Genomic DNA, 22,257 nt, shown 5'->3' with positions numbered 1-22,257 from the left:
ATGACCGGCCGACTGGTTGAAGAGGAGTTGCTGGTACGAGCCCAACTCCGGGAAGCCGTCGACGTTGCTGTTGAGATCCAAGAAACCCATTCCCCTCCCGAGATTTGCACCGGCGGATGAGCCTTCAGAAATCTGTTGAGACGAGGGGAATTGAGAGAAGAAGGGGATCTCGTCCTCCTCATCGGCCATGGCGGCGGCGATTGCGGGCGTAGGGCGGCGGCGGCGATTGGGGCGAGGGCAGGGAACGAGCGAGGCGAGGAGGAGGGGAACGAGCGGGGCGGGGCTTCATGCGGGGCGATGCCGTGCGGGGCGATGCGGGGGGTGCGGTCCAGATCGATAAGTCCCAATAAGTTCCTCCCTGAGAGTCTTTTTTAATAAGTCCCAAATGACCCCAATAAGTCCCTATAAGTCCCTCCTGTTTGGTTTAGATGGGACTTATAGGGACTTTTTTAAGTCCCTAAACCAATAAGTTCCTTGAAACAAACAGGGTCTCAACAGAGGGGAAGAGAATCGTGAGATTGCATGGAACGTCAAGGAGATTAGGTTGGTGATAGACATGCTCCAGCGCCTTCCCCTCCAAGTTGATCGTCCGAGGTAAGAAGTTGAATCGAAGTTAACAGGAGCAGGACACTAAGGTACACGTGCATTCTTCCTCCTATAAATATAGCCCTACGCCCACACCAAGATCCCATCCCCATCCCCATCTCCCTCCCTCTCCATCAACTCCTTCCTCGCCGGGCGCCGGACGGCGCTGCCCTCGCTGTCTTCGCCACCATGAAGCTTCCGACGGCTGTTGCTTGTCTTCTTCTCCTCGTCGTCGTCTTTGCTGGTATGCACGGACATACTACTTGCTACCATGTCTTCCTTTTGGATGTTTGTTGCTAGCGTGCCACCATGTCTTCCTTTTGGATGTTTGTTGCTAGCGTGCCACCATGTCTTCCTTTTAGTAGATCATATCTGTTGCTAGCGATCACTTCAAGTTCAATCTTTCCCGGTTCTTCATGTTCTTCACGCACGCACGTACTGACATGATCTATCTATGCCGCAGCTGCTCGTGTGGAGGCCCGAGGCACACCTTCTTCACAGCGGTCGAAGAACCAATGGTCGAGCATGTTTGTCTTTGGCGACGACTTTGTCGACAACGGCAATGTTCCGAACAACATTGGTGAAAAGACATCGCGTCAATGGAGCTACCCATACGGCTCCTACCTCAACACTCATTATTCTACGTCTCCTGTTTTGGCCGGACGCTTCTCCAACTACAGGATGCAATCAGATTTTATCGGTACGTGCACTCTTATGTTATTCGAGTATATACATCTAGGTGCATGCATACAAAATACGATACTACTAAATCTCAGTCGACTGAGACTTCGCAATGTTATATTCCGTTGATCTTGCATAGAGATTCGTGCAAAGTTTTTTTTTTCATTTTTTTCTTTCCCTTCTATACACTATGTCACTTGACTGAGACTTCGCGAAGTCTCAGTCGACTGAGACCTAGCCACACCCTACAAAATAATCGTTCCTATCTACTGCCTTCTCCTTGCAGCAAGGATGTTGGGCCTCAGTGAAGCCCCTCCAGCGTACGAGCTCACATCCGATCAATCTTGTGACTCATCTGGCATGACCTTTGCTTTTGGCGGTGCTGGTGTCTTCAAGGTGAAGACGAAGAAGGTGCCGACCCTCGCCGCACAGGTCCAAGCTTTCAAGAGGCTAGTTAACGACGGGGTCATCTCTACGCATCAGCTTCACCACTCTGTCGCGCTCATCGCCATCTCCGGCAATGACTACATGAGCGACTCTGACTTTGAGACTGGCTTCTACACAAGCTTCGATGATGTAAGTAGTACCTAGCATGCTCACACATACAAGTCAACTCGTCAACCTTCCTAATTTACTTGTCCATCATGCAGCTCGATACTTACATCGGAAACGTGGCGACTGAGATCCTAGATAATGTGGCACAACTGCAGATGCTTGGTGTGAGAAAAGTGCTAGTAAACAATTTGCATCCCATTGGTTGCACACCTTTGCATACTAGTTCGAACAACTACACCACATGCGACCTTCTCGGCAATTATGGCGCGTCCGTGCACAACAAGTATCTAAAGCAAATGCTCGACGAAAGGGATAACGTTCACATTCTGGACCTCTACACCGCCTTCACTGACATCGTCAATCACGCCCCTGGTAAACACACATATCCGCATTGATGTTGTAGGCCAAATCTGGTTCCTAATGTACGAATGCGATTATCTAACCATGCATATATATTTTGTGCATGCAGGTGGAGGGTCGGATCAGTCCAAGGATTTCAAGGGCAAGCTGTCTCCGTGCTGCGAGAGTACGGATGAGGGAGGGTTCTGTGGAGAGCGTAGCCATTCAGGGAAGCGCCTGTACGACCTATGTGAAAATCCTGACAAGACATTCTACTGGGACCAGACACACCCTACACATGCTGGGTGGGAGGCTGTAATGATGGCGCTGCAACAACCTTTGATGGAGTTTCTCGATGAGGACTACATTGCATGATGCATCGGCTTGATGGCCAGTTAGTTGGCGCAATATCTTTTAGGTTAGCTTTTATAAATAGCATGCGAGTTTAGGAAGAAGGTTGTGAGTTTTTTCTACTTGTGTTTTGATGGAGTTTTAGTCTAGTACAGTACTCATGAATATTATAGATTAAACATGAACGGGCGCTAATTTGCTTATTGATTTATCCCCTATTTGTTGAGATTGAAAATTTGGTCGTATATTTGAGTGAGATATAGCGTGCATGCGTATGATTACTCTAATCAGTCGCATGCATATGATGCATCTTGCCTGGATGACTTAGAACCGCGCGTGGTCCCAGAAATTATCAGTCTCAAAGACTGTGCGTGGTGCACACAAGGGAGATCGGCAGCAACCAACACCCTTACGCTACTATTCTCGAACGACCCCGTGCGGTGCGGTAGGTCACTGATGGCCGTCCCAATCACAATGGAATTCGGTGCCATTTCGTTCGTGTGTTTGCTTGGGGCCTGATTTCATAGTGCACTTGCCAAGAAGATTGTGTCATAGGCTTTGCCTTTTTCTTATATCTGAATTTTATTTGGTCTCAGCCAATATTTATGTCCAACTGTGGAATCAGCATAACACAGGACACAACGAAAGGCAACGGTGTAGAGGAGGGGGAGGACAAGACAAGGAGGGAGAAGTCCCAAAAGAGATCCAACTTCGACCTCTATCTCATACAGAAGGAAGAGAAAAGTGGGGAGACTAGGTTACAAGTCCATACTTAAATTTTGAGAAGGATCACGTTGTAATCCTTTCACAGTTTGGATAAAATTGAACTGAAAGCTAAGGTTAAGGAGTGAAGATAATTTGGTTAGTATCTTAACTTGTACCTAGCGAGACAAACTTAAGGCTGAAAGTGTGATAAATAATCATGAATCTGAAAAAATGAAGATAACTTGGTTAGTGTTTCAAACTGACACTGAAAGAATAAAGATAACTAGGTTATTACCTTGAGCAGAATTAGAGAAGACCGAGCATGGATTTAGAACACTCAAAACAAAATTAACTGATGAATGGATTCACAATATGAGTGGATGTAGTCTTTGGAAAAGTAAGCAAGGAGAACAATAAAAAGAAAGACAACAGCGGTAAAATCATCCGACCAAACATTCACTTAGATGGTAGCATGGACACCTAGACATTGATAAACTGAAACTAACTACATAAAAAGCAAATGAAAAAACTAGCAGAGAATGTAAATAAGATACAAAGAAATTCACAGAACTTACCAACTTATTCCGCTCAATGCAGATTTTAGTGGCGGTGAACAAAAGGGGGATTGATCTCTTTTTTCCGTTGGACCACACTTTTGTGGATATCGTCCTTACCTCGGAAGATCAAGATCTTCGTGTGGCAGCTTCTACGGGATCATCTCCATCTGGGATGGAGGTCGTCAAGCGGAATGGGCCTGGGGGTGGTTTACGCCTCCTTTGTGGTGTCCCGGGGACTAGGACACATAACTTCCTCAATTGCCATGCTGACCATTTTCTTTGAGGTGGTCGGGCTTAATTTGGAGGCCTTAGCCTAGCAGGGTTTCTCGAAACTCGGGCCAACTGTATCGGGAGGAAGAGACGCCTCCTCTAGTCACTGTTCGCAGCAATGGACTCGACCATTTGGACGATGCACAATAAGATGGTTATTGAGCTGGTTTTCGTACAACAGGCCACTGATGTTGTATTCATATTTTTGGCCCCTTTTCAGCAATGACACTTGCTCTCTAGGCAGTGTGATCGGGACCGGCTTGGCAATATGATGGACGCGAGCAGTGCGCTGCGTTGCCATACCACAGAGCCACTCTACCAGCTGCTTGGTGCAATTTCCTACTTATTTTTTTCGTGGCATTGTCTGTGTTGTTGCCCCAAATAATTTACTTTTACTTTTCTGTCAATTGAACTTGTTGTACGGACATGCTGATTGCTTTATATGAAGCGAGCCAAGTCTTGTTTTGATACCTACTTTTCCCGATCTAGTAGACAAACCATGCAAAGTTGGACTGGTATGTGCTAAGAGCTAGCCCTTTTGTTTAAAAAACTAAGAGCATCTAAAGTTGGGCGCCTCAAACCTTCCACAAACATCCGGGCGGGCCGCCCGGTCACTAACTGGTCACGATTTTTCGACCCAGACGGACGCCTCAAATGGGCCGCAAACGTCCGGGCTGACCGCCACCCTTCATATCCAACCCAAATATGGGGCGGATAAGGGGGCATCCGGGCACGCCCGCCACATCGGACCTGACCCATGCTGGCCTACCCGACCCTACATTATTCGTCCCCATTTGCTCGCTGGAGCAAACTCTAGCCACTTCACTCCACTCCCCTCCGCCAACCGAGCTCACCTCCAGTAGTTTTTGTCCTTCTCCAGCATGGCAGGCAGCGGATCGGACTCCGACCACTCCGGATCCGTGGACTGGGGTGTCATGCCGTGCGGGTTGGAGGAGGCAATGATAGTCTGCATTGCACTCCGCCGCTCCCGGGAGGACAGTGCCCTGCCGATGGACGGATCTGTCCGCAGCGACTCCATAGCATGGCCTCACCGGGCGCTCGGGTCCTCTGGTACTGAATCCTCGTGGTCCCGGCAGCCAGAACACTTCTCCTTCCCCATCACCGGTCGGGCAGACTATGAGTCCCACCGGCAACGGGCGGCCCGCCGTGGGAAGGAGAGGATAAGGGCCGCCGAGGCCCGTATTGTGGCGGAAATGGTGGCGGCGCGGGCGGCCGTAGAGGAGGAAGCCATCCACTCCCGCATTGTGAAGGAACGGCAGCGGAGGAACACGTGCGCCCTCGCCCGAGAGCAGAATCCGGCGATCGTGCCATGGCCGGACTGCCACCGAAAGAGGAGAAGGCGGACAGTGACGGCGAGGATGATACGTCCATTTTGCATCATGTTTTCCTATTGTTATTTATGATATTTTTGGCCAATATAATAACTTGTAGTACCATCCTAATGCCTTTTTATCTCTTAATTTGCAACATTTACATAAAGAGAGAGATTGCCGGCAGCTGGAATTCAGGGCCTTGGAAAGCTATGTCAGAGATACCTATTATGCACATCTCCAAATTAGCTGAAATTTCACGGAGATTTATTTTGGAATAAATAAAAAATATCAGAGAAAAGAAGTACTAGAGGGGGCCACCCAGGTGCCCATGAGGCACCAGGGCGCGCCCTGGTGGCTTGTGGGGCTCCTGGCCAGTCTCCAGTGACCATATTCTGGTATATAAGCCCATTTGCCCTAGAAAAAAAATATGGAGAGGAGTTTCGATACGGAGCGCCGCCGTCTCAAGGCGGAACTTGTGCAGGGGCACTTTTACTCTCCGGCGAAGCGATTCCATCAGGGATACTTCTCACCAGGAGGGGAAATCGAAGCCATCGTCATCACCAACAACCCTCTCATCGTGAGAGGACCAATCTTCATAAACATCTTCACCAGCACCATCTCATCTCAAACCCTAGTTCATCTCTTGTATCCAATCTTTGTATCAAAACCTCAGATTGGTACCTGTGGGTTGCTAGTAGTGTTGATTACATCTTGTAGTTGATGCTAGTTGGTTTATTTTGTGGAAAATTATATGTTCAGATCCATTATGTTGTTCAATACACCTCTGATCTCGGACATGAATATGATGTGTGAGTAGTTACTTTTGTTCTTGAGGACATGAGAGAAGTCTTGTCATAATTAATCATGTGAATTTGGTATTCGTTCGATAATTTGATGATTTGTATGTTGTTGTTTCCCTTATTGGTGTTATGTGAATGCCGACTCCATGACACTTCACCATCTTTGTGTTGGGGAACGCAGTAATTTCATTAAATTTCCTACGATCACGCAAGATCTATCTAGGAGAAGCATAGCAACGGGCGTGTCCACGTACCATCGTAGACCGAAAGCGGGAGCATTTTATCAACGCGGTTGATGTAGTCATACGTCTTCACGATCCGACCGATCCTAGCACCGAACATACGGCACCTCCGTGTTCAGGACACGTTCAGCTCGATGACGTCCCTCGTACTCTTGATCCAGTTGAGGCCGAGGGAGAGTTTCGTCAGCACAACAGCGAGGCGACGGTGATGATGAAGTTACCGGCGCAAGGCTTCGCCTAAGCACTATGACGATATGACCGACATGTGTAATTGTGGAGGGGGTACCGCACAGGCTAAGAGATTGTCTGTTGTGTGTTCTAGCGGTGCCCTCCCCACATATATATAGGTGGGAGGGGGAGGGAGCAGCAGGAGGCGCGCCCCAAGTAGGAGGAATCCTACTTGGGGCCTAATCCTATTTGGCCTCCCCCCTTTTCATGTTTTCCGGAGGGAGAAGGAAAGAGGAGGGGGGGAAAGAAGGAAAGGGGAGGCCGAATTGCCCCCCTTCCTTTCTCTCCTCTCCCTTTCCTTTCCCCCACCCTATTCAGGCATATATGGGGCGCACCAGCCCACTAGGGGCTGGTCTGTCCTGCCCTAGGCCCAATAAGGCCCATATCTTGGCCGGGGGTGCCCGGAACCCCTTTCCGATGACCCGATACGTACCCGGTACCCCCAGAACACTTCCGGTGTCCAAATACTATCGTCCTATATATGAATCTTTATGTCTTGGCCATTCCGGGACTCCTCGTCATGTCCGTGATCTCATTCGGGACTCCAAACAAACTTCGGTCATCAAATGACATAACTCATAATACAAATCGTCATCGAACGTTAAGCGTGCGGACCCTACGGGTTCGAGAACTATGTAGACATGACCGAGACACATCTCTGGTCAATAACCAATAGCTGAACCTGGATGCTCATATTAGCTCCTACATATTCTACGAAGATCTTTATCGGTCAATCCGCATAACAACATACGTTGTTCCCTTTGTCATCGGTATGTTACTTGCCCGAGATTCGATCGTCGGTATCATCATACCTAGTTCAATCTCGTTACCGGCAAGTCTCTTTACTCGTTCCGTAATGCATCATCCCGCAACTAACTCATTAGTCACATTGCTTGCAAGGCTTATAGTGATGTGCATTACCGAGAGGGCCTAGAGATACCTCTCCGATACACAGAGTGACAAATCCTAATCTTGATCTATGCCAACCCAACAAACACCTTCGGAGACACCTGCAGAGCATCTTTATAATCACCCAGTTATGTTGTGACGTTTGATAGCACACAAGGTGTCCTCCGGTATTCGGGAGTTGCATAATCTCATGGTCTGAGGAACATGTATAAGTCATGAAGAAAGCAGTAGCAATGAAACTATAACGATCATAATGCTAAGCTAACGAATGGGTCTTGTCCATCACATCATTCTCCTAATGATGTGATCCCGTCCATCAAATGACAACACATGTCTATGGTTAGGAAACATAACCATCTTTGATAAACGAGCTAGTCAAGTAGAGGCATACTAGGGACACTTTGTTTTGTCTATGTATTCACACATGTACTGAGTTTTCGGTTAATACAATTATAGCATGAATAATAAACATTTATCATGATATAAGGAAATAAATAATAACTTTATTATTGCCTCTAGGGCATATTTCCTTCAGTCTCCCACTTGCACTAGAGTCAATAATCTAGTTCACATCGCCATGTGATTTAACACCAATAGTTCACATCACCATGTGATTAACACCCATAGTTCACATCGCCATGTGACCAACACTCAAAAGATTTACTAGAGTCAATAATCTAGTTCACATCGCTATGTGATTAACACCCAAGAGCACTAAGGTGTGATCATGTTTTGCTTGTGAGATAAATTTTAGTCTACGGGTCTACAACATTCAGATCCGTATGTATTTTGGAAATTTCTATGTCTATAATGCTCTGCGTGCAGCTACTCTAGCTAATTGCTCCCACTTTCAATATGTATCCAGATTGAGACTTAGAGTCATTTGGATTAGTGTCAAAGCTTTCATCGACGTAACTCTTTACGACGAACTCTTAATCACCTCCATAACCGAGAAATATTTCCTTAGTCCTCTAAGGATAATTTTGACCGCTGTCCAGTGATCTACTCCTAGATCACTATTTTACTCCCTTGCCAAACTTAGGGCAGGGTATACAATAGGTCTGGTACACAGCATGGCATACTTTATAGAACCTATAACTTAGGCATAGGGAATGACTTTTCATTCTCTTTCTATTTTCTGCCGTGGTCGGGTTTTGAGTCTTTACTCAACTTCACACCTTGCAACACAGGCAAGAACTCCTTCTTTGACTGTTCCATTTTGAACTACTTCAAAATCTTGTCAAGGTATGTACTCATTGAAAAAACTTATCAAGTGTCTTGGTCTATCTCTATAGATCTTGATGCTCAATATGTAAGCAGCTTCACTGAGGTCTTTCATTCAAATATTCTTATTCAAGTATCCTTTTAAGCTATCCAGAAATTGTGTATTATTTCCAATCAACAATATGTCATCCACATATAATATCAGAAATGCTACAGAGCTCCCACTCACTTTCTTGTAAATACAGGCTTCATCGCAAGTCTGTATAAAACTATATGCTTTGATCAACTCATCAAAGCATATATTCCAACTCCGAGATGCTTGCACCAGTCCATAGATGGATCGCTGGAGCTTGCACACTTTGTTAGCACCTTTAGGATTGACAAAACCTTCTTGTTGCGTCCATTAAGGAATGCAGTTTTGACATCCATTTGCCAGATTTCATAAAATGTGGCAATTGTTAACATGATTCAGACAGACTTAATCATCGCTACGAGGGAGAAAATCTCATCGTAGTCAACACCTTGAACTTGTCGAAAACCTTTTGCGACAATTCGAGCTTTGTAGATAGTAACACTACTATCAGCGTCCGTCTTCCTCTTGAAGATCCATTTATTCTCAATGGCTTGCTGATCATCGGGCAAGTCAACCAAAGTCCACACTTTGTTCTCATACATGGATCTCATCTCAGATTTCATGGCCTCAAGCCATTTTGCGGAATCTGGGCTCATCATCGCTTCCTCATAGTTCGTAGGTTCGTCATGGTCAAGTAACATGACTTCTAGAACAGGATTACCGTACCACTCTGGTGCGGATCGTACTCTGGTAGACCTCCGAGGTTCGGTTGTAACTTGATCCGAAGTTTCATGATCATCATCATTAGCTTCCTCACTAATTTGTGTAGGAATCGCTGGAACTGTTTTCTGTGATGAACTACTTTCCAATTCAGGAGAAGGTACAATTACCTCATCAAGTTCTACATTCCTCCCAGTCACTTCTTTCGAGAGAAACTCCTTATCTAGAAATGATCCATTCTTAGCAACGAATATCTTGCCTTCAGATCTGTGATAGAAGGTGTACCCAACATTCTCCTTTGGGTATCCTATGAAGACACATTTTTCCGACATGGGTTCGAGCTTATCAGGTTGAAGCTTTTTCACATAATGATGCTACTTCTTCTACGAATGCTACTCTTGATGAAGCTAGTACCTTGCTTGATGATAATGTGCCACTAGGTGAACAAATTGCTATTGTAAGACAGAATGAGATTGGTGAAACTGATGAAGAGCTTGAAACTGAAAATCCTGAAACACCTATTAGACCTAGTTCTCCTAGATATGAATTACCAAAGGTACCGGAAGGTTATGTTATGGATGAAGAGACAACTAGAGACATTCTTGCTTCTAAGGATAGAGATGATTTGGAAAAATTATTATGCAAGTATAAAGAAAAGACTTTGAATGCTAAACTGAAATGTGATCCTCAGTTTGCTACTTCACCTATCTTTGTTGATGATAAGGATTATGAATTCTCTGTCAATCCAGAGTTAATTACTTTGGTTGAATCTGATCCTTTCCATGGTTAAACTGAAACTGTTGTGGCAAATCTTACTAGTTGAATGATATAGCCCCTTTTTACTCATGATGAGAAGATTCGCTATTATTATATTATCAAGTTATTTCCATTCTCGTTAAAGGGTGATGCTAAGGCTTGGTACAATACTCTTGCTCCTGGTTGTGTGCGTAGTCCCCAGGATATGATTTATTACTTCTCTGAAAAATATTTTCCTGCTCATAAGAAACAAGCTGCCTTATAGGAAACATTTAACTTTGTGCAAATTGAAGAAGAGAGTCTCCCACATGCTTGGGGGAGGATTTTCCAATTTCTTAATGCTTTGCCAGATCATCCTCTTAAGAAAAATGAAATACTTGATATCTTCTACAATGGACTAACCGATGCTTCTAGGGATTTCCTAGATAGTTGTGCTGGTTGTGTTTTCAGGGAACGAACTGTTGGAGAAGCTGAAGAATTATTGAATAACATATTGAAAAATTATGATGATTGGATCCTTCCTGAACCACCACTTAAACCCACTCCAAAGAAGAGGGGTATCTTATATCTCAGTCCTGAATATATGCAAGAGGCAAAGAAATCTATGAAGGAAAAAGGTATTAAAGCATAGGATGTTAAAAATTTACCACCTATCAAAGAAATACATGGGCTTGAAACACCACCACCACCTAAGGTGGTAGAGGTAAATTCTTTATTAAAGTTCGATGAAGGTGAGATTCCTTATAATAAACATCCTAGTCAATGCCTGTATGAGTTTGATAATTACATTAGAAAGCAAGATCACTTCGATGCAAATGTTATGAAACAATTGAAATACAATTCTGATATGATTGCTCGCTTGAGTGACTTGTTATTTAGATTCTCACATGATGTTAGAGGTGTAGGAAAGCATGCCTCTATGGTTCAAACTCAACTAGAATAAGTTGCTAAATCTCAAAGAGAGTTGCTTGATGAAATGAATAATAATATCAATGATCATGCTGTTAGAGTAATAACTAGAGGAGGTAGAATGACTTAGGAACCACTTTATCCCGAGGGACACCCGAAAGGAATTGAACAAGACTCTCAAAGAGTTAACACTGATGCACCTAGTCCATCCAAAAAGAAAAAGAAGAAGAAAAACGATAGGACTTTGCATGCCTCTAGTGAACCTAAAGTAGAAAAACCTCCTGATAATGATAATGAAGTCTCTATCTCTGATGCTGAAACTCAATCTGGTAGTGAACACTCATCTTCTGATAATGAATAAGATAGTAATGAGGTTCATGAAGATACTCAAACAAATAATAAAGAACCAGACATTGATGTTGAAATAGAACCAACAGTTGATCTTGATAACCCACAACCCAAGAATAAAAGATATGATAAAAGAGACTTAGTTGCTAGAAAACACGGTAAGGAAAGAGAACTGTGGGTTCAAAAACCTATGCCCTTTCCACCTAAGTCAACCAAAAAGAAAGATGATGAAGAATTTGAATGCTTTGTTGAAATGCTGAGGCCAGTCTTTTTGCGTACTCGCTTGACTGATATCTTGAAAATGCCTCCTTATGCAAAGTACATGAAAGACATCATCACCAATAAAAGAAAAATACCGGAAGATGAAATCTCCACCATGCTTGATAATTATACTTTTAAGGGCGGAGTACCTAAAAAACTTGGAGATTCAGGAATACCGACTATACCTTGCTCCATCAAAAGAAATTATGTGAAAACTGCTTTATGTGATTTAGGAGCTGGTGTTAGTGTTATGCCTTTCTCTTTATATAAAAGACTTGATTTGAATAAACTCACACCTACTGAAATATCTTCGCAAATGACTGACAAATCAACTGCCATACCTATCGGTATTTGCGAGGATGTGCCCATTGTTGTTGTTGCTAATCTTACTATCTTAACTTACTTTGTTATACTTGAGATGCCCGAGGACGACAACATGTCGATTATCCTTGGTAGACCCTTCTTGAATACTGCGGGGGCTGTTATTGATTGCAATAAAAGCAAGGTCACTTTTCGTATCAGCGGTAATGAGCATACGGTGCACTTTCCGAAGAAACAATTCCAAGTGAACAGTATTAATGTTATAGAAAAATCTCCGACAATAACTATTGAAAGTTTTCAACTACCTCTACCTACTGCCAAAAAGAAATATGAAATGCTTATTGTTTGGGACATTCATATCCCCATTGAGGTAACTTAGTGTTTTACAAAAGTTCTTCGGTTTCATGCTAATTGGAAGTGGTTGTTAATAAGACTTGATCAACCTTATTAATGAATCATTTTTTAGAGGTATAAAGTTGATGAATTCAGTGAGCACTACCTTCTGTCCCTACCCTTTGTTTTAGTTAAATAAAATAAAATGCCATGCTTTGTCTGTTTTCTGAGTTTTCCGTACAATAAAAAATGGCCCAAAAATAAAAGTTCTGAGCATGCTCGGAAAATTTAATACGAGTTTTTTCTGAATATTTAAGAATTTTTAGTGCAAATAACATCACAGGGAGGTGCTCCAGGTGGGCATAACCCACCTGGGCGCGCCAGCACCCCTAGGCGCACCCTGGTCGTTGTGGTCCCCACGTGGCCCCCCTCATCTACCTCCAGAAAAAATTCACCATTGCTCTCTCTCTCTCTCTCTCTCTCTCTCTCTCGTGTTCTTGCTTTCAAACCCGCGGATTTCAATCTCTTTGCTCAAAGCTCCGTTTCCAAAACAGTTTCGGGGGATTGTTGCTTGGTATGTGACTCCTCCATTGGTCCAATTAGTTTTTGCTTTAGTGGTTTATATTTAGAATAATTAGTAACTCTTGGTGCTGTTGTAGATGAGCTTGCATGTTGAATTCTTAGAGTTCCAAGTAGTTTGAATGCTTGATATGGCCTCTATGCATCCCTATGAGTAGTTGCTATCAATCTTGTGAAGTTTTGTTGACAAAAAGTTGTGACCCAATTTTTTTCCGGAAAATTGTATGGGAATATGATGAACCTCTTTGGAAGGAGTTCTTCGAGGAGGAGGCCCTCGGAGGCATCTTGTAGTAGCAGCTCCGTTCGTCGGTCCTATGTTGAACCAAGTGAAAATTCCATTCGAGATGTCGCCACCAAATCATGTTTATGGCCGTGCAACGATTATATGGCGCGTGTGGGCATTAAAGAAGAATTTGAGCAATATGTTCACAATGCCGAGCTCGGTCCCTACATTGCAGATAAGTGCAACCAACACCTCAGCCTCAATGTATCATTTACCAAAGAATTTAAATTCCATCCTCGTGAGTCCAGAGTATCATTTAAACTATATGACAATTCATTTACTATGCCTCTGGAAACATTTCTAATCACTGCAAAATTCCATTTTGGGGTTCATTGGACGAACCACCAAGGTCGGAGTTTGAAACATTCTTGACTAGCCTTTGCTTTGGTGATACTAGAGGAGTGACTCAAGGGAGAATAAAGAACATTCATTTTCCCTCAACCCAATACTTTGCACTATTTAATGGAAAATGCATTATAGGCAAACAAGATTGTAGTACACTTTGTGCTCCAGACTTGTGACTTATCCGCACCGCTCTAACCGGTGACGAAAGTTATACCCTTGGAGTGATAGTGGCACGTAGATTGCAACACAACGCTAGTAGTGGATATTTTTATGGTGGAATTTATGCCACACGCTTAGCAAGAGAGCTCGGTGTTTCACCTTGGCCTTATGACCCCATCCTACCCACGCAGTACCTTGACTTCGATGCTATGAAATGTCATAAGATCCTTAGTGGTGAACCCCATAATTTTACTTATAACCTGTTGTTTAATAAAAGGTCCATTGTGGACACCTTTTTTCCTGCACCTTCTCTCTTTGATGTTCACAACAAGGGAAGATATTATGTTCTCGAGAGCTAGGCCCGAGCGCATAACGTAGCGGTTGTGGCCGCACGGCGAGCTGAGGTGTCTGCATCCCGAGCCTTCGTGAGCTACCACTCCGACCATTATGCAGGCTACTGATGGAGATTACCAAGTTAGGCCAAATGCCTAAGCTTGGGAGAGTACGTATTTCCACCGACTTTACATTCATTGTATTATCCATGCTAGATTTATTTTCTTGTCATCTTCTTGTGTGTTTAAAAAACATTGAGAAAATACAAAAATATTTCCTGCTTCTTTTTGATTTTTCTTTCTAGTGTAGTTAGTTGTAGTATTTAAAAATAAAACCCAAAAAGATTTCCTTGTTGTTCATTTTCTTGTTGGGAGCTCTCCCGTGTAAATAGTTTTTCTCGTTTTTGTCTTTTTGTCTTTAATTTGTTTCCTTCCAGATGAAAACCAAAAACTCCAAAAATATTTTAGTGTGTTTCTCTGAATTTCTTTTTCTTTTTATTGAGTCGTACCGAGGAGAAGACCACGATGAAAATGCTGAGTGGCTCTCATATGCATTATTGTTGATCTGACAGAGAGCCAATATTACCTTGTCTTCTTCTTTTTGAATAAAACTGTTTGCGGATTCCAACTTACACTACTAGGGAAAACCCGAGTAGTAGCACGGGTTCTGATGCTATCAGAAGCACAGGTAGCCGTGCTACTACTACTGACTATAGCAGTAGCGCTTTTATGGAACGCTCTACTATTAAGTATCTGTAGCGCTTTTCTATCCCCGCGCTACTGCTGTATCTTTCATCACTTTCTGCTCCGTGCCCTGTTTCACATTTCAATTTATAGTTTATAAACTGCAGCTTCACATGTACCAGATAACAATATCATTAACCACAATACCATATAGTCATACAGTAGTCATACAATAGCATAATGCATTATAGGTACTCATACATAGTCAACATGCATCCTCACATGAATATAGCATATATGATAAGCAGTACTAGCTAGGTAGTCTAACAGCCACACATATATTGCAGTTCTACTAGGTATATAGAGTCATACAACCACACACATATGTAGTTCTAGATGATATCGATGACGATCATCATCCTCAAGCCTGGGCGGTGGGTGTTCCTGATAGTAATTAGGATGGCCTGTCCAACACGAAGATTCTTGCCAACGAGGAATCTCTTCTACCCAACGGAGTTTAAATGTGTCCGACCGCCCGTGTCCACGCCGTAAGTACAGGTGGTGACAGAGCCCCTTGCGGTAAGGCTTAGTCCAGCTGAGCCTTCTTCATCAAGTTCGATACCACAACTCACAGATAGGCTCTTTGGCAATTTTTGAATAAGAAAAACATATCAATTAATAAGTAGCCTCGCACATACTCTTGCAAATATATTTCTACTAAGTATAGATTTCTACACTATCAAAAGACACAGTACTACACATTTCTACTAAGCATAAATTCTACTAATAAGTATATATGGATTATCTACACTATTAATAGTTCCTTGGATTTTACACTAATAAGGATGTGATCGGACTCTACACTAAAGCATATCATCGGATAATTTGCATTTGTAAGTATAACAATAAAGCATATCATCGGATTCACTAAGCATATCAAATTACCACAGTTAGTATAACATACCATATCATGCCGATCGACCATGGTACTTATTAGGCGGGTCACGAATGGCACCCTGACAAATTCATCACTTGGCGGAATTATGTCCCATAGGTTGCACACCTCCTCCTCGCTCAACCTCATTCTTTGATCTACGATGGCTTCATGAAGTGGGTCCTCATCATATTCATCGAGTGGGTCCTCATCATCTTCATCATCTTCCACCTTGTTGATATAAATGACAGCCAGCTTGGGTCTTTCTGCTCTGAAGGAGAAGCTGATCAACTCACAACCAGCAACACGCATGCGGGCAAGGAAACGGGCCCATCCATCTCCTCCAATCTGCGACATATTGCGTTGTCACAGCCTGATTTTTGGCCCTTTCTTTTTCTTTTGTTCCTCTGAGATTTTTGCTTGAGTTTTCTTTTTCCGTGGCTGTGTGGTTTGGAAATTGAAGAAGATGCCCTCTTCTTTCTTTCCAGAGTGGCTTGTCATCCTCAAACCCTTCCCAAGACCTTGCCATTTCCATCTTGGACCAAACCCCAATATTGTTTTCCTTGGTAATATTCCTTTTATATTAAAGGAATAACCCAATTTGCCCTAGGTTGTGAAGCAACCTATATTTCTATCACTCCCAAAATTCCCAAATAATTCCCACAAATTGTTTGGGCCATATCTTCCTCAAATATTACAAAATATTTCATTTTCCATGTTCCTCATCATGCTCAATTAATTATTTTCCTATTCTGTCCTGGATGGCAAATTGTGAAGCAAGTGCCATGTACCTTTGCCCAATTGACCCCAAACCTTTTGGACACCCTTTCATGTCCATATAATTGCCTCATGCCAAAATTCAACTTAATTTGCCTAGTGAACATTCCTGAGCAATGTTTCAAAGTTCCTCTCTGAGGGAGGTGGGTGTGAAGGAAGTACTAGCTAGGCATGTCCAAATGAGTTGTAATTTTGCAAGATCCTTCATATGATCAAATCATGCATCTACACCAAATATGAGCTCATGTGACTCATCTATGTGAGCCCAGATCCAAGTATTAGTTTCAGGTCAGATTTTCAGTTTGTGAAGCAACCATATTTTATATTGCTTCATTTAAGCTGAAAATTTACAAGGACATTCTCCTAACAATATAAACTTCCTCCACCAAAATTTGGCTCAATCCATTAAACCATTTGCCCTGTGCAATTTTTCCAAAATTCAGTCTAGAGAGATGCTCTGTGAAGCAAGTGCTATTGTGGTTCATCCAAATGACATGAAACTTTTTGGGCATCTTCATATTTTCAAATCATTAGGCCATGCTCAATTTTAGATCAACTTGCATCTTCATGTGAGTGCATCATCCAAATCTCTAATTCTGGCCACTATGGTGGTTTCTACAGCAACCCTCAGCTAAACCTCTCCTCCGAGTCTGATTTTTGGTAACCAGAATCATCTTAGTGTTTGATCATGATGTGCCAAAGATCTGAGTCCGACTCCTCTCATGTGAACCACAGCAAGTTACAAACACCTTCGTGTTGATTTGCTTTGGAGCTAGGTGCAAATCTCTTCTTTGCCCCTGGACCCAATTCTTTCTTTCGTTGGACTAAGGGCACTAAGGTCCATCTACTAGACATGGTCTATCCGGCCAAAACGAGCTATTTGCTCTGGTGCGCGTGGTGATCACGCTGGCGTCATGCAAATTGCAAGCTCTAGCTCAGTCCGGCCACTGTGTTCGTCCACTCTCTCCTCGTCTCGACCTCAATTATTGCCCAGGAGCTCCCCCGTGCTCGTCTGCATCGCCCTGTGCCTCTGCCTTGTCGTCGTTCGCCTTAAATGCACCGCTAGAGCTGCGCATGTGCCGTGTCCATCCTCTGCCCGCCATTAAAGCTTGGTCGGGAGCTCGTCCGTGAGATCTAGAGCGTTCCTCCACGGCTATATATAGCATGCCGGAGGTCCCCCGCTCCTCACTCACTCCTCCCCCGCCTCTTTTGCCCACTAGAGCAGCTCTCCCTCACAGTTTCGTCCTCGGATCGTCGTGACGTCGCCGGAGTTGGTCTCGGTTCCGACCACCACAGCCCTCCTCTCCTCCTCCAAAGCTGTCCCCCGGAGCCCCCTCATCCCCGGGGTTCGCCCCACCACCTACCCCTCGCCGGAGTCGACTCTGGCCGCGTGGCCCGCAAGTTAGGCCGCCGCCCACCTCTCTTAACCATTCCACCTCGAGCCGTCCCGAGCTCCTCCTCCCTGGCCGACCTCCCCACCGTCCTGCCCGTGCTCCGCTGAGTCGCCCCACCCCATCACCCCTCGCCGGAGCGCCCTGGATCACCGGAGATCATCACCACCGCCGCCTCTCTGTCCGCCTCCATCGTCGCGGCCTCCTCTCCACTCCACCCCGGCGCTGGCTAATCCTTTGAACGGGTGCGGCCCGGCCGCGCGGTCCCGTCGGTGTGCTCGGCCGGGCCGGAGATCGCCGGAGCCGGCCGGCCCCTTCGCCGGAGCCCGCCTCTGCTTCGCTTCTGTCTCGCCTCTGTCTCGGTCGGGGCCCGAGCGAGGTAGAAGACGAGCGACGCCTGGCCCCCCCTGCACCTGGGACCCACGCGCTAGTGGCCCAGCGCCCTGCCACGTGGATAAGTGGAAGCGCCCTTTAGGTGAGTGCGCTTTAAGTTCTTTGAAAGCGTATTCCGTGAAGTTCGCTTTCATTTGCCGAGGTGTATTTCCTTCTTCTTTACTCTAAAGTGCGTTTTCCTGTTTAGAAAGCGTATTTTTTATTCTGCGCCTCTGCCTAATCCACTCAGGGACCACAAAGCGTACTCCGATTGAGGTGAAACCAGCACGCACGTCTTCGTCTCGTCGAGCCTTTTCTGTTGGAACTATTTTCATTATGTTTTAACATTCTGAAAATGACCATTTTGCCCTTGCCTCTAACCAGCCCCTTTCGAGAGAGAAGTGTTTTCCGGCAAATCTTTATGCGATCTTTCCGCACATCTTCCCGAAGCCTTCTTCATCCCCAGGCAAGCCACAACCACCATTTGCACGATAGCCATGCAGTAACTTTGTTTTTCAACTTGAATCTTTAATAAATATATGTTTGTTTTGCTACTGTTGTCGTTATTTCGGTTATGCTTATGGATCAGTGATTACCGTCATGCTATGTTTTCTTGCACTCTGTTAACATGTTCTACCTGCTAGTATTATTTCCATATTGGCCATGCTTGGTAGTAATAGATGTTGGGTTGGTCATGCTCTTCGGTGCATGACTGTCATCGGTTACCGAGTACCGTTGATATGCATTGTTCCTTCGCTGTTAGTTGGTTAAGTGTTTACTCGGTTATGTTATTGATGTGCTCTTGCATGGTACTTATTGTTGATGGTCATGTTATGCTATGGGTAGTATTGTACTTGTAATATTCATACTCGTCATTATACCATGCTCAGTTGGATATGATTCAATGTTGATATGCTTGATAGGTATGTTGCACCCCCATGTTTATGTTGATATCATGCTCATGCATTGTAATTGCATCATGTTATTTTATCATGGCTCAGCATATTTGCATTCAAGTTTAACCGGATTAAATGGAACTTGAACAACTGTTGGCTGAGTCATGGTGCCACCATATCGAGCTGACCTGTGCAACCAACTGTTGCCTTTTATGGGAAGGACCTAACTGGGTCTATTGTTGTGCCTCTCGCCGGTGCCTCCAATGACGGAAGTTTATGCGCGGGCGCTACCTTGTCCAGCTAGGACGGCATAAGCCTTGTGAGCCCGTATTTGGATGATAAGTGCTTTTGTCCCCGTTTGGGACCGTTTTTGTTTTGCCACGACGGTGGCCGTGATAGCTTTGGTAGGCACGGGGCCAACCAGGACTGAACCCCAAGGGGGTGTTGATCGGAGTGGCTGGGAGAGTGTCATGGCAGTAGGGCGGTTTTGTCGGAACACCGTTGGTCCACCCGAATGGGAGTGCGAGGCCATGGGTTCGGTGGTGTGGGTAAAGTGCGCTACCTCTGCAGAGTGTATATTAAATCTATCGATAGCCGCACCCGCGGATAAGGGCCCAGTTCGTAGTTGGTCACACTGTGGGTCAACAGTAATAATAATGTGCTTAATAACAACCCTGGTTCGATGATGAGAAAGAGATTGGTTGTGATCGTGAGATGATCACCGTGGTATCGAGGATACCGAGTTGATGGATTTTTATGGTTGTGATCGTGAGATGATCACCGTGGTATCGAGGATATCGAGTGGATGGATATTTGTGGTGTTATGCGAGAGTCAAGGGTGAAGATCAAGCTCCTTGTGGTCATGTAATGATTACTACAGTATTGGTAATACCTAAGTTGATTGGATCCTGAGATGATCGTGTGATGTCCGTGTTGGTTACGAGGTAACCCGAACAGAGTAAGTTGGTGCATGATAATGTCATCATTTTGCATGATAGTGTCACCATGTTTATATGTTCATGCCATGTGCGTATTGTTCTATTTGTATCTTGTTGATCTTGCTCGGTTGTTCTGATAGTATCATGTTAATCCTTGTTAAACTGTAATTGCCATGCTATTGTCTGTCTTGATTGCTGTGAGCTTGCAAGTACATTCAATGTACTGACCTGGCGTGTCATGCCAGTTTGCAGGTCATGCCGGATTTGATTGCTTGTTAGCCGTGGATTCCTTGTTTGCGAGCTAGGATAAGCGTTCCAGCTAGAGTCCCTGCGGAGTGGAGTTCATCACCGTCATCGCTGTTCCGTTGCTAGAGTTATTCCACTGCATCGTGTTGTTCTGCTGCTTGCATGGAGCAACCGTGGCAAGCGTAGAGTCGCCGTGCCGATGTAATCCCCTTGTATCCATATAGCTTGTAATAAAGAGCTGATTTGTTCTATGCTAAGCAGTGCCGTATTCCAGAAGACTTCTCCTTGATCTTTGGGCTAGAATGTGGGGCATTCCGGTTTTCTTTGAGCCGGGGTGCCACATGCTTGGTATCAGAGCAGGTCTGGCTGTAGGATGCCCTAGCTCGTGCGAACGTTAGAAAGCGGTAGTATGGAGTCTAGTTGGTGTGTTGCACTTGTTTGCTGCATTTGTTTGTTGCATAGCATGCATATAAATTATTATTTAGTCACTAACAGTTAATGTTGTGAGTGTAAGTGGCACGGTTTCGATCCACTACCTGCACCCTCCTTCTTAGCATGCCTGCTGTTCGGTGTTTGGCGTCATCTCTGTCCCAGCAGAGTGATGCCCTGGTGCCAAGTGTTCCAGACACCATTCGCAGGAGTTATGCTCAGCTATCGCATCGATATATTTCCGCCACCCACCCATATTATTTCGGTGATAGACTTGTCTCTATCCCGAATCGTGCCATCCATCTCGTCCCTTTGGCAACCCTTACTGCTATTTGTTACCAGAAAAGGGCAATGCCGGCAAGCCTTGCTTTTCCTCCCCTATATTGCGCTGTCATTCCATTCTTTGGACATGTACGATTGCCTTTCGTACACTTGATGATGATGTGGTCGTGACATCCGTGTCTCGCTACATGAGCACCAAGTCCATCCTCGCCTCCGTATCCATCTGGTTGCGACCGGTGTTCAGCCAGCACTTGGTGTAGCCTTGTTTACGCCAACTCCTTCCACGCGTAAATTCACTTTCGTGCACACCGCCACAGCATATTAGACCGCAATACTGGAGTTTCCATGAGATTTGTGTGCTTAGGTGTGCATGCATATTATTGTTGTGAGTAGCAGTAATATGTGATGTTCCTTGATTATATTATTATTGGTATGCTTTGTGTGCTTTTGTTTTCGTCGTTTCTTTTGCTTCTTTCTTTGGGCCTTCGGTGTTACAAATTTCCCCCTTATTAAAGTTGCTCGTCAGCCGACGTTGGACCCAAAGAGTCAGCAAGGAATGCATATATTTGGGAATTCAGCTGAACAAAATGGAATTCTCAGTCAACCGCAGTGAAATGAGAAATATCTACTTGTGATGATGATAATCAAGTTTGCATTAATTTGCACTACTCACAACAGTATGGATAATCAAGTCCACCCCCAGTGTGCACTCATCATAGCAGAAATGATCAAATCAGCAAGGAGATAAATTGTGTGCAAGATCGACGGTATATTCTCAGTCAAAGGTATGATTCAGATGCAATTTTTGATTATTATTTAAGGGTGATTTTGAAACCCGATATACCTGGAAGAAAGCAAGAATGTGCCATGTATTCAATATTCAGAGAGGAGGATAGTCCAGCAAAGCCCCGTTTCATACAAATAATCCACAACAGAAATATTAAGATGGTGTGTGCATATGGTAACCAGTCCGCATATCATAATGAGAAGCTTCTGGTGTAAGCAACCCAGCCTTCTCTTGCAACCACGAAAGAAGCTTCCAAGGCAAGACTACTCAGTGCTATATGGATGACTTCCCGTGCAAGGTACATTGTCTTCTTCAGTAAGCA

At 44.4% G+C, this 22,257-nt stretch overlaps 1 protein-coding gene across 1 annotated transcript; it reads left to right on the top strand.

The window, feature by feature from the left end:
* The first annotated feature begins 774 nt into the window (after positions 1 to 774).
* Positions 775 to 2,535, top strand: LOC109741865 (GDSL esterase/lipase At5g03610-like). The gene is made up of 4 exons (XM_040396973.3): positions 775 to 829; positions 1,553 to 1,842; positions 1,917 to 2,193; positions 2,291 to 2,535. The coding sequence occupies exons 1-4, from the start codon at positions 775 to 777 to the stop codon at positions 2,533 to 2,535; spliced, it is 867 nt and encodes a 288-aa protein (XP_040252907.2).
* Positions 2,536 to 22,257: the final 19,722 nt, after the last annotated feature.

Source organism: Aegilops tauschii, chromosome 7 (assembly GCF_002575655.3).
Source record: "Aegilops tauschii subsp. strangulata cultivar AL8/78 chromosome 7, Aet v6.0, whole genome shotgun sequence".
Lineage (NCBI taxonomy): Eukaryota > Viridiplantae > Streptophyta > Magnoliopsida > Poales > Poaceae > Aegilops > Aegilops tauschii.
Note: the sequence above shows the minus strand (reverse complement) of the source record. Positions and strands in the feature narration are given on the sequence as shown.

Excerpts from the sequence above, each read along its gene's own strand:
- LOC109741865 (XM_040396973.3), top strand. The coding sequence starts at position 775 with ATGAAGCTTCCGACGGCTGTTGCTTGTCTTCTTCTCCTCGTCGTCGTC. Across the intron at positions 830-1,552 it reads CCTCGTCGTCGTCTTTGCTG|CAAGGATGTTGGGCCTCAGT; the intron begins GTATGCACGGAC and ends TTCTCCTTGCAG. Across the intron at positions 2,194-2,290 it reads CATCGTCAATCACGCCCCTG|GTGGAGGGTCGGATCAGTCC; the intron begins GTAAACACACAT and ends TTGTGCATGCAG.